Raw genomic sequence first — 12,453 nt, forward strand, 5'->3', positions numbered from 1 at the left:
GGAGGTCTCTAAATCAATTCTTATGCCCTCTCTATTTCCTGTTCTCTCTTGTAAGGCTTAACTTAAAAAAAAAAAAAGAAAAAAAGAACTAACTAACAAGTCAGGACATTTTTTTACTCTCATCTTAAGACACAGCCTAGGGTATAAATTGCAAAACAACAAGTAGGTTTTTTTTTTTTTTTTTTTTGGTGAAAAAGAAAACAACTAGTAATGTAGTTTCACTTTTTGTCCCCTCCAAGTCAATTTTTTCTGCACTGAAACACCACCTCTAATAGAAAGATGGGCAACTGTGCGTCATGCATGCCTTGTATGTCGTGTACTTTTTCCATTTTGTAGCTTTCTTCTTTCTTGGCTCTTTTTCATCTTGTCGTGTTATTTCATGCCACCACTTTTGCCTCAATTAAGCATAAGAAATATGTGTACAGATAATGAGTTGAGTAGTAGTTGCTTATGGAAAAATATTTATTGGTATTGCATGAGAACGTCTTGTGAACTACCACTATTTTGTAAATGCACCCATGATATCTTTTACATATATTTTTTTTAAGGGCCGGGGGGGGGGGGGGGGGGGTGGTTTGGAATACTAATATGAGGAGAGTTGATTCTTCATAAGATGTTCTGACTGGAAGAGTGCATCTGAAAATATGCAAGACAAAAAGATTTTTGTGCTTTAAAGTCAATTAAAATATTTTGGGTTAAATGTGCAAACCCCCCTGAACTTTATCCTTGGTTACACTTTGCCCCCCTAAACTCACAAAATAAGCACTTTGCCACCCTATTTGATTTTTTACAACAAAAGTGCCCTTACTATTTTATTTTATTTTTGTTTATTCATTCCATTGTTTTTTTCTTTTTCGCTACTTTCTTTTATTTTTTATTTTCTCAGTTTTACTATTTTTTCCCACTTCTCAAAACTCAATGTTTTCTTTCACTTTCCTATTAATATTACTATTTTGTATGCTTATTACAATATCTTAATTATCTTGTACTCATAATTTCATTAATTTTTTTTGTTTAAACTATTAGAAATTTCAGGACAAATTGTATAGCGTAAAACACTAATATATGCTCTTTGTAATTAAAAAGTGTATATTACTATTAATTTAACTATTTAAAAAGATATTAACAAACTAGAACGTTAAATTTTTTTAGGTAATGAGAACTTTAAATTACTTAATATTTAAAGTATATCCCAAAAAATAAGGTGACTAATATTTTTATTTACTTTTTTCATGTATAGTTGAATGACTGCAATGTTATTACAATTTGAATTTGTTATGGTTGTTATTAAAAATTATTTTATTCTAAACTTTAGACGTATTGATTATCCAATTCATCTCATTCCTTTTTATAGTACACTAGCATGTTACTTCAATAAACTTTGTTTCATTTAGTTCAAGCAATATATGAAATAGTCTATGCATGTAGATCCCCATTTGGCAAGTGAGTTTTTTGGGTGTTTGTCTAAAACTTTATTATACCTTACTATAGAAGTTTTTTAAAAAATTTTTGAAGTGTGTTTTTTTTTAAATATTTTGAAATGTATAGTTTAAAAACTTTGAGAAATTTTTTGAGGTTACTGTAGCTAAAGTTTTTAAAAAACTTGTAGCAGACAAACTTGGCAAAAAACTCAAGTGCCAAACAGGTAACATTAGACTTTATGATCATTATTACTTTCAATAACAGAAAATAAAAAAGGTAGAAATAAACAAAGAATAAGTTTAAAAAGATTAAAATTAATATATAGATCATAATAGCAAAGAAAAGAAAGTAGTTGAGTACATGAGAGAGAGGAGAAAATTTATGCACACACACACACACACACACACACACACATACATAGATAAGGGACAAGTAGAAAAAGGATAAAAATGGAAAAATAAAATAATAGTTAATATAGAAGGGGCACTTTTGTCCTACAACATAAAGTAGGGAGAGTAAAGTGCCTATTTATTAAGTTGAGGGCGGTAAAGTGCAACTGAGAGTAAAATTCAGGGGGTTTAATGCTTTTAATCCAAATATTTTCTTACATGCAAGTCAATAATAACATCCGTAGATAGTAGTCAACAATTAGGCCACCCATGGCTATAACTGGACAAGAAGAATTTTCATGAAAGTCTGTTAAATGAATAAAAATTTGGAGTTTGGACCTTACAAAAGTGTGAACACGAATGCATTGTTGCAGTTACGGGAAAAAAAAAAAAAAAAACGATTAGGTACTTGCATCATTTGATGGTGTCCAAACCCTATAAATATGCGCTCATGAGTGTGCAGCTAAATATACCAAACCACCCTTTCAGCTAGGTAATTCTGCTGCCCACAATGGCAATAATCTCTTCTCCAAGGGCTGCTGTGCCCATCCTCATTCTCTTCGTCATTGTTCTCGATCCAAAGCTGATGTTACCATGTGAGGCAACAAGATCAACCCGAGGTATCAAGTGCCAAATAAAAAATTACTAGAACCCAATCTTGATCAATACATTTCAATTGTTCATGAACAAAATAATTTGACTTGTATCATAATCTGTTTTTGTGTTATCCAAACTTTTAGTGGGGTTTAATCAGTTTGGTGAAAATGGGGCACCGAATTGAACTAAAAATTAGTAGACATTGATCATGATTGACTTACGATTTATGAGGGTAAACGTTTCTTTGTTTTAAATGTTCATGTACACTTCGTCTTTTCAAGAAATATTATTTGACCGAACCATTATATTAATGTCACGATTATTTTAATATTTCATCATGGTAACTCATGAACAAAAGAGGAAAAGTAGTGGGTAAGTTTCCTTTTCCCTCTGGTAAAAGTTTTAAAAAAGAAAAAAAATTAGTCAAGTGAATGGCCTCTTATTCTTTAGTTACAAGTAGTACATCCAAGCCAAATTGAGATCTTTTACTCTCTTGTTTCTCAAGTAATTCTTTTGTTCATCCTAATAAGGTGTCATTGCCTTGCTATTGTGCTTAATTCAATTAATCTTTGCCTTGTTTGATTCATAATAGGTTAATTGTTTAAATTTGTAAAAATCTTGATCCACCTAATTCACCATACTCTTAAGTTGTGGTGGGCGTATAGTGATGCAATACATTGTTTGACTTATGTCTTATAGCATGTCTTGTAATTTGGTATTTCCTCCTTTTCAAAAGTAAATTCCAGTAAAGGGTTTACTTGCAAAAATAGTTTAAAAAATTAATGAAAAAAATTTAGTTAACTATAGAGAAGATTAAAGCAAACATTCAACTAAGAGATAAAATAGATCAGACATCAGAAGAGGGCACAAGATTTTGGGCTTCAATTGAAATCTTGTCTACACGTGGTATATTCATCTTGCACACAAAACAAATGTTGGGCTTTAGCGTTTACAAATCGTTCTCATTAGCCCCGGCCCCATAGTTTAAGGTATTTGAAAGTTCAAAAATATCTCATTATTAAATAGATTTGGCTTATTTCCAACTGATCTGATAAAAGTGATAGTGTGCGACTGTTGTATGGTTGTTAACCAAAACGTGCATGATTACTCATTTAGCGTTGGTAAAAATAGCATATCTTTTCATACAATAAGAGGACTGGGGCATGTGCAGTTGAAATTTTTGTACGTTGTGTGGTTATTATATTTCTTATATAAATTTGTGTATCAATAGATGATTGTGTTATAAGCATAAGTTTTGTTGGTGCACATCAATTCAATGTATAAAAAATATGATTCAGTTGTAAAGTACACACTAAATTAATAAAAAAAAAGGTACAATAACCATACACAACTACATAAAATCTATCCTAATCGTAGATGATATGGTATATAATATGACTGGAGCTTAGACTCACTGGAACTAGTGTTGTTAGACCCGCATCGGACCGGCCGGTTCGACCGGTCTGACCATAAACAGGCATTCTTTCCGAACTGGTTTGTAGTATACAATCGTTTTGATAAAAAACCAGTCAAAATCATCAAAAATCGGCTAAACCAATGATCCGATTCTACTGGTTGATTCGGTTCTCAAACTTTTCTTTTTTTCTTTTTCCCAAATATAATTTGAATTACCTAAATTATAACACTTTCATTTATTAATAGGAATAAGAAAATGTCACCCATTTAGTATAAATATCAAAATCACTCATTTTACTCAATGATCTCTAAATCAAGATATTTTCATCCCTATGATCTCATTAATTTAGCATCAGTGATTCCAACTTGCATTAATTTGTTTTAATTTAGTTTTTTATACATATTTTAACCATGAATTTACATTTTTATATATACTTATTAGGTGTATATTTGATTGCAAGTCTAATATTTTTGGAACATTTTTCATGATTGGTGAAATAAAACCAATAACTTAATTTCAATATTTCTAAAATTTATAAAAATATACAATAATTATAACATCATGCTGAAATCAGCGGGTATTTGAGAACGGTTTGATCGATCCGACCAGTTGACCCCTAACCCAATAGTTTAGGCGAGTCGCTATCCGATCCGACTTTAACAACATTGACGGGAGCTAGTGATTTTGGAAACACAATGACCTCCTTTTAATTTGAACATGGCAGTAGCTGAAGTTTGATCTTCTTCAAATCTGCAAGAACATCATGCATATTGCTTCTCTCCCTTGGAGATTCCCTTGTGCAATTCAAAGCCACTTTCATGATTGATGAAATGCAGTCCAACTTTTCATCGAGGTGTTCATCATTGGGCCTCAGCAGATTAACATCAACAACATGAACCAGTCCATCCGGCGTAGAATCACTCACCCAACTCTTCAGGCTCAATATTTCGCCAAACATTTCATCACTGGGATTTTTTCTTGTAAAGACTTCGATAATCATGATTCCAAAACTGTAAACATCGCATCTTGTTGATACTTGTCCTTCCAGTCCATACTCTACAAGGAAAAAAAAAAAGTAATCCAAAGATTTGGAATTTGGGATCCCCAAGAATAACTACAAGGTAAAAAAGCAAAGTGGTTATACCAAGAAGAAGCTTTACCTGGAGCAAGATAGCCAAGTGTGGCTAATGTTTTGGTGTATGTAAAGCTGTCCTCATGTCCCAGCAACTTTGCAACACCAAAATCACTCACATGGGCAACCATATCTTGATCTAGGAGCACATTACTGGGCTTCACATCACAATGAACCACTGGCGTTGAAAAACCGTAGTGGAGATATTGTAGTGCACATGCCACATCAATCAATATGTCTAATCTCTGCTTGATTTCGAGAAAATAGTTATGGGAATACAACCATTTCTCAAGACTTCCATTAGGCATAAACTCAAGCACCAATGCTTTGAAGTCTTCGTTTGAGCAGCTGCTAATGACTTTCGTCAGGTTTCGATGACGAAGGCTACGCAATACTTCACATTCTGCATCGAAACTATTGAATGCTCCTTCTTGTTGCAGTTTAAACACTTTAACAGCAACAATCCTCCCATCATCAAGGGTGCCTTTATAAACTGATCCAAAACTTCCTGTGCCCAACAGATTGCTCTCATCATACCCGTCAGTTGCTTGCAAAAGTTTATAATACGAGATTCTTTCCTGTGTTGCTGCTGACGGTAGAACTCCTTCACTGGCAACTTGTTCTTTCTTTGTGCGTCTGAAATAAATGAATCCCAGGAACATCGCAACTGCAACTGATATAAATGCTCCAAGGGCAACAGATATAGTCCGACGCAGCTTTTTGGCTCTCAATTGACCACCAGAAATTCCTGGGCATGAGGGAACGTGGAACCGAGGTGCTCCACAAAGTGCTTCATTTGAAATGAAGGATTCTCCAGTGAAGTTTGTAAAAGGGCCCTTGGATGGTATTTCGCCTTTTAAATTGTTGCAAGAGACATTGAAGTGTACAAGATACCGAAGGTTCTCCAATGACATTGGAATCGTACCTGTGAGATGATTGTGTGAAAGATCCAACCATTCCAAGCTCAAAGTCGTGCCAATTGACACTGGAATTGATCCTTCCAATCTGTTGTATGCCAATAAAAGGTTCTGCAAGTTCACCATATCTCCGATGGAGCTAGGAATACCACCTGAAATCTCATTGATTGACAAATCAATAGAAATTGCTGTCTTTAAGTTCCTAATCTCAGGAGATAAAGTTCCACTCAGGTAGTTTCTGGAGAGGTTAAGCACCAACAAGTCTTTCAGGTTCCATACAGTGATAGGCAGACTAGAGTTTAGTTTGTTGGAATCTAGAGAAAGAAATCTCAAAGAAGTAACATTTCCAATGCACTCTGGAATAGATCCCGAAATTTGATTTTCTCCCAAAAACAATCCACCCAAGTTTTGCCAAACGCATAGATACTCAAGGGAGGTTTTGCTCAACTTGTTGTCGTGAAGATCTATCTGTTGAAGCTTTTCCAAGTTTTTTATGGTATTTGGCAGCATCCCACTTAGCTGATTACAGCATAGTTCTAAAGTGATGAGGCTACTCAAATTGCCAATTTCATCTGGAATGCTGCCCCATATGTTGCAATTTCTTGCATACATGAGTTCAAGCGAAGTTGAAAGATTGCCAATAGAATTTGGGAGAAAACCATTAAGTGGATTGTCATCCACTTCGAGTGTTCTCAAATGTTTTCAATTTGCCAAGGAATTGATCCAGCTCAGCTCTGAATTAGATGAAGAGTATTCACTCATTAAGTTGTTGTTATTTAGAGCTAGAATTTCGAGGAGTCTTAGATCCCCAAAGTAATGGGGAATAGGACCAGTGAAATTGTTATAAGCAATTTCTATTAACTTGAGTTTAGAACAATTTGAGATAGAGTCTGGTATTGGTCCCCCAAAGTAATTAATACCGAGATAAAGCCCCTCCAAATTTGGAAGCCCATTACCCATCCTTGATGGAAGATTACCTGAAAGTTCGTTTTTTGCAAGAGTGAGAATTCTTATCTGTGACAGATTAAAGATCTGCATGGGAATGAAACCAGTTAAGTTATTCCCCTCCAAGTCGAGTTGTTTCAAATTGCATAGCTTACTGATCTCTTGGGGTATTGCACCTACCAAATTGTGTTACCATCATTAGCACAACAAAATTCTATATGAAGACTTTTAAATGCTTCTAAAGTTGCTTCATTATAATTTTTTTCTTCAATTTTGACAATCGTCGCCTAGTCTACCTGTTATGCTGTTGGAACTAATGGCAAATGTTTTCAGCACAGTTAAATTACCCATCTCTTTTGGAATTTCACCTGAAAAAAGGTATAGCATATACAGATGTTAAAAAGATGTACATATTCCATCTAAATTTGGAAGGGAACATAAAGGTTTCATACCTTTAAAGAGTTTGCTCCTTAAAACTCCTATTATGACATTTACTTAAACTAGTGGTTTTTTATTTTTTTCATCAGGAGGAAAATAATTCAGATGATTTTGCTGATGCAGAAATAGGATGTTACCTTCTAAACTGTTCCTGTATAGATACAGCCGCTCAAGTGTCTTCAAAGTGCCAATTTCTTTCGGTATGAATCCAGTGAAGTAATTCCAAGAAAGGCGCAGCACTTGAAGCTGTGAACAGTTATATATGCTTGATGGTATTTGACCATTTAACTTGTTCCGTGACAGGTCAATCCACTTGAGTCTCTGAAGATGGCGACACATATCATGTGGAACGCTACCAGAAAAGCTATTACCCTGGAAGAAAATCAATTTCAGCGAGGAAATTTTGAAAATCTCTGTTGGAATACTTCCCTGGAGATAATTGAATGACAGACTTAACGTTTCTAGTGTAGAAACGTTAGCCAAGGAAGGTGAGATGAAGCCAGTGAAACTGTTGTTATTCAGAGATAACAGTCGAAGTTGATGAATGGAACCAAACCACTCGGGAAACTCTCCATTGAGATTGTTGACATCTAAATCAAGCACTCTCAACCGGCGTAACCGAGCAAATTCATGCGGCAGTTCTCCGTGGAAATTATTTCTGCTCATATTAAGGGAAACCAGAAATGACATATTTCCCAGCTGCGGCGGTATTATGCCACTAAGATTCATATTGGAAAGATCCAAGGCAGTTACTCGCAGGTGACGAGAGCCGCAAGTGACTCCCGCCCACTGACATACAGGGGAAGAAGCAGACCAGTTTTCTAACAGGATTTGATGAGGGTCCTGTACAGTGATGTGAGCTCTCAGCGCAAGAAGAGCATCTTGATCAGTGGTAATATTGGTTGTGGTCATAGCTAAGGAAGCTGAAACGTAATACAGCAAGAACAAAAGTCCCTGAAGGAAATGGTAGGAAAGTTTCTCCATGATTAAGTGCAATAGAGATGGCAAATGATGTACCACTGTTTTATTACAAACGGCCTCTGTCCTTTGGTACTGACATTAATTTTTCTTACTGAGTTGCATTTATGGGAATTTTCTCTTGCCATCGTACTAGGAATTCCTCGTTTTAAGAAGTTTGAGACTGCATATTCACACAATTTATTGCCATTTTCAATTTCATGCCCAAAAAGTATGTTCATGATTAAAAGTCAATATAGCCCCCATGGGTAATCCGATTAGTTTCGTAGTTTGGTAGTGTGCTACATTGTTGTGTATCCTTGGGGCAAGACTCTACACAATTTTAGGGAATTAATCTTGTCCAAAGGCTGGAATAGGGCTGCAAACGAGTCGAGTCAAGTCGAGTTTTGACCTAATCGAGTCAAGCCTTAATTTAATTTCATCGAACTTGAACTCAAGCTCGAGCTCGACGAGCTGACAATTTTGAAGCTTGAGCTCGAGCTCGACTCGATTCGAGCCAATTAGTTCGAGCTCAAAAAAATAAAAATAATTTTTTTATTTTTTTTTAAAAAAATAATATTTTTTCTTAATAAATAACAAAATATTAAGGATATATATGTAATTTTACTATTAAGATAAAGAATAAAAAAATAAAAATATATATATACTCGACTCGCAAGCTAACGAGTTTAATATTTTGAACTTGAGTTCTATTCGGCCGACTCGAACGGCTTGATTCATTTGCACTCCTAAGCTGGAATACTCCTAAGTGAAAAAAAAAATAATGAAAAGTCAGTACACTGGTCATTTTAGTAGTTCAAGAGAACCCACTAATTTTTTTTTTTTTTTCAAATCGATCGCAATCGTGGGATAGTTGATAATTGCAATTTTCAATTTCTTGCCCAAAGCCTACGTAGCGGTACCATTTTTTGTTTTCAAATCAACCAGGATCGCGGGATGGATGATAATATTCTCAATTGCCTCATTAATTCAGTTAATACATGAGAAAAATCAGTAAGCCTGTCAATGTGTACGTGGAAATATTCAAAAGATGCAAAATATTCTACTGGCCTAAAATGATCGGTTGACTTGCAACTAGTGACTTTTGGTCATTCACTTATTCTTTGGCAATTAATATGATAAGGACCAAACGTAGAATCAAAGGAGGAGGAGATCAAGTGTTGGTTTTGCAAATTGCCCATTATTTATTTCAGATTAAAAAAGAAAAAGAAAAAAGGAACTGCTGAAATTGGGAAAGCAAAATAATTTATCGACAAGAGATAGGGAGACAACTATGACAGCATTTGGATACTTAATTTTTGGCAAGCGACCGGGGGAGGACGAGCCTCCACTGCCTCTCTTTTTGAGCCCCCGCAGAGGTAGTCAAGTGGTAAGCGAACGCTCAGAACTCATTTGGTCTTGGGTTCGTGACTTACTTGGGCTGCGTCGTGTGAGACCGCAGCGTATTCTCTGGTTTAGTGTGTCGACTCGAATCCAAAATAGCTCGAGTCGGGGCATGTTTCAGATCACCAAAAAACTAATTTATTTTTTTTTTTGGGGTAAGCAAATGTTGTTTGTTTAATATTTAATGTTTCTTACATGTCCATTTCATATAAATTACAAGCCAACTAAACACTAATTTGACAATTCGATTGTAAACAAATTATTTACCTGCCATATATGTTAATTAGAATATACATCTTATATTTATATGCACAATTTTTTATTATTGGATGACGTGAAAAATAATAAATCTCCTATAACAAATATTTAGTTATTCCAAAAATCTACTGAAGAAGCGCTGAGCTTCCCCGGACCGAGCTGAGCTGATGAGCTCGGCGTGCTGATGGGAAGAGCGAGTCCCAAGCCTGCAAGACAGACAAAGGAGTGATTTCACAGGGGAGCCCCGAGGTCGTCCCCGAGGGCACTCCGACGGTCAAGTTAGTTCTCCGGTGAGTGAAGTTCACGGGAAGCCAAGCAGTCGGGAGTAATTAGTATGCAGTGGGCGTACCTTGTACAGTTGATGTGCAGTACCATTTATACCTGCTTGTGAGTCCGACATCCGTACGTTTCGGGACCTGCCCGGAATAACCTCAATCCTGCGCTGAGGGGGATTCTCCCCGCTCTCTGCGGGATTGTTTTCCGGAGCCTCCCAGAGCCCTAGAGGCGGTGAGCCCCAGGACGGTTGTCAAGGGCCTGCAGGCCAGGCCTAGCTCTGCCCTTCCTGGGCTGCTACGTGTCTAGACCCAGAACAGGGCCTCTGCATCTACAAAGCAACACCTTATAAGTTTAAGTTAATACATATGTATCCTGAATAAAAGTCGTAACTCCACCGGTGATACGAGGCAGCCACAGGCCACTAGAGTCAAGTTCTAATAAGTTACAGGTAGAATGCAATACAGAATTGAACAAAACAAAAAGGTCACGGATTGCCCTTCTTGAAGACATGTCTAAAAGAAGCCTCCTGGAACGAGTCCAGCCCTGAAATGTGAAGACAGTTCATACAACTAATCGAAAGCTCAGCTGCAAAATGGCTGGCCCATATTCTGCTAAAGCCAGCTACCCAATCTTGTTGAGACAGACTGCATATTCATACAATTAATTTCCATTCTCAATTTCTTGCCCAAAGAGTACGTTCAAGGAGTTGTGAGTTAACAGGTCATTTTAGTAGATCGAGCTCAAGTAGACCCACTACTTTTTTTTCTTTTCAAATCGATCAGGATCGCGGGATGGTTGATACTGTGCTTAATTGCCTCCTTAATTAATTCAGTAAGCCTGTCGATTTTGTATGTGGAAATGCTGGAAGTCCAGATGATGCTAGACCAAGAAAAATTCAAAAAGATGTGACTCTTCTTCGGGGCCAAAATTCATGGTCGGTTGACTTACAACTAGTATACTCTTTGGCAATTAATATGATAAGGACCAAACGTAGAATCGAAGAAGAAGAAGAAGATCAAGTAATGGTTTTCCAACTGCCCCATTACTTTAATTCAGGCTATTAAAAAAAAAAAAACGAGGCAACTGCTGAAATTGGGAAAGAAAAATGTTAGATCCATAAACAGGAATCAAATTAAAGTCTATAATTTATCTAAAAGAGATTGGTAATTAAACAACTACGAATTGCATTTGGGTACTTCAATTTTTGGCACTTATGAATCAATATCAAAAGAAAAGCAATAAAATAAAGCAAAATCCTGCACGCTGCCATGCTGCTCCGTCTCTTAGTTGTACCTGCAGACAAGAAGAATAATGAATTAACATCAGGTAGACAGATCCCAAACCTCTCTGAACTGCACGTGAAGATTTTTTGGTATCGTATATGAGGCTGCAAATGAATCGAATCGAGTCAAGTTTTGACTTAATCAAAACGAGTCTCGATCTCAATTTAATTTTACCAAACTCGAATTCGAGTTCGAACTTGATGAACTCTCAATGTAAAAATAAATAAATAATTTTATTTTTTAAAAATAAATAAAATAATAATTTTTCTTAACATATAATAAAATATAAGAAATATATATATATATATATAACGAATTAAGTACTTTTGAACTCGAATTCGATTTGGTTAGTTCAAACTCGACTCAAGATCGATGTTAACCAAACTCGAGTCGTTCGATTCGTTTGCAGCACTATTCATATATGTAGTAGCCAAGTCATGTTTTGGGGTCATTTGAATGAAATATGAAGCCTTTGGGGTAGAAATTTTAAAAGCTAAGATAGTGGAATTTTTTTAAAAAAATTGCATTAGGTATGTTCCTTCCTTTCTTTTAAAAAAAAATAATCATCTGCTTCGTTTTGATATAGGCATATCAATACAATCATTGATATTTGGTGATCTTTTATTTAGCATCATATTTTGAAGTAAAAATCTCGCCAAAGTGATTTCAAATAAATAAATGAGAAATACAAATTGTCCAAGAATTTATTAATTGCTTTACATACGTCATGTCCTTTTTGTTTCTTAAGATCTCAGATCTTAAGGTAAATACTCATAATTTTAAAAAATATTAAAACAATTAAGATTACTTAAAATTCATTAAAAAAAATTAACAATAGAAGTTGCGAGCTCCATACATTATAAAAAATTAAACTTGGAGAATGTTTCAATTCATTGTGAAACTATTTATTTTCAGGAACAACATATGATTGCTGTAAAAAAATATTTCATTTATGGGGATTTCCTCTTGTACTAATATTAATTTTCTTCCTGATTTACATTTAAAGATCCCAAAACCC

General features: G+C 35.3%; 1 protein-coding gene across 1 annotated transcript; it reads right to left on the reverse strand.

Moving 5' to 3' along the window:
* Positions 1 to 7,083: 7,083 nt before the first annotated feature.
* On the reverse strand, positions 7,084 to 8,003 carry LOC113688328 (uncharacterized). Its single transcript, XM_072048100.1, has 2 exons — positions 7,395 to 8,003; positions 7,084 to 7,187 (listed from the first exon to the last, which is right to left on the reverse strand). Exons 1-2 carry the CDS (start codon positions 7,984 to 7,986, stop codon positions 7,087 to 7,089), a joined length of 693 nt encoding a protein of 230 aa, XP_071904201.1. The 5' UTR covers positions 7,987 to 8,003; the 3' UTR covers positions 7,084 to 7,086.
* Between the last annotated feature and the right edge of the window lie 4,450 nt (positions 8,004 to 12,453).

Source organism: Coffea arabica, chromosome 5e, assembly GCF_036785885.1.
Source record: "Coffea arabica cultivar ET-39 chromosome 5e, Coffea Arabica ET-39 HiFi, whole genome shotgun sequence".
Classification (NCBI taxonomy): domain Eukaryota; kingdom Viridiplantae; phylum Streptophyta; class Magnoliopsida; order Gentianales; family Rubiaceae; genus Coffea; species Coffea arabica.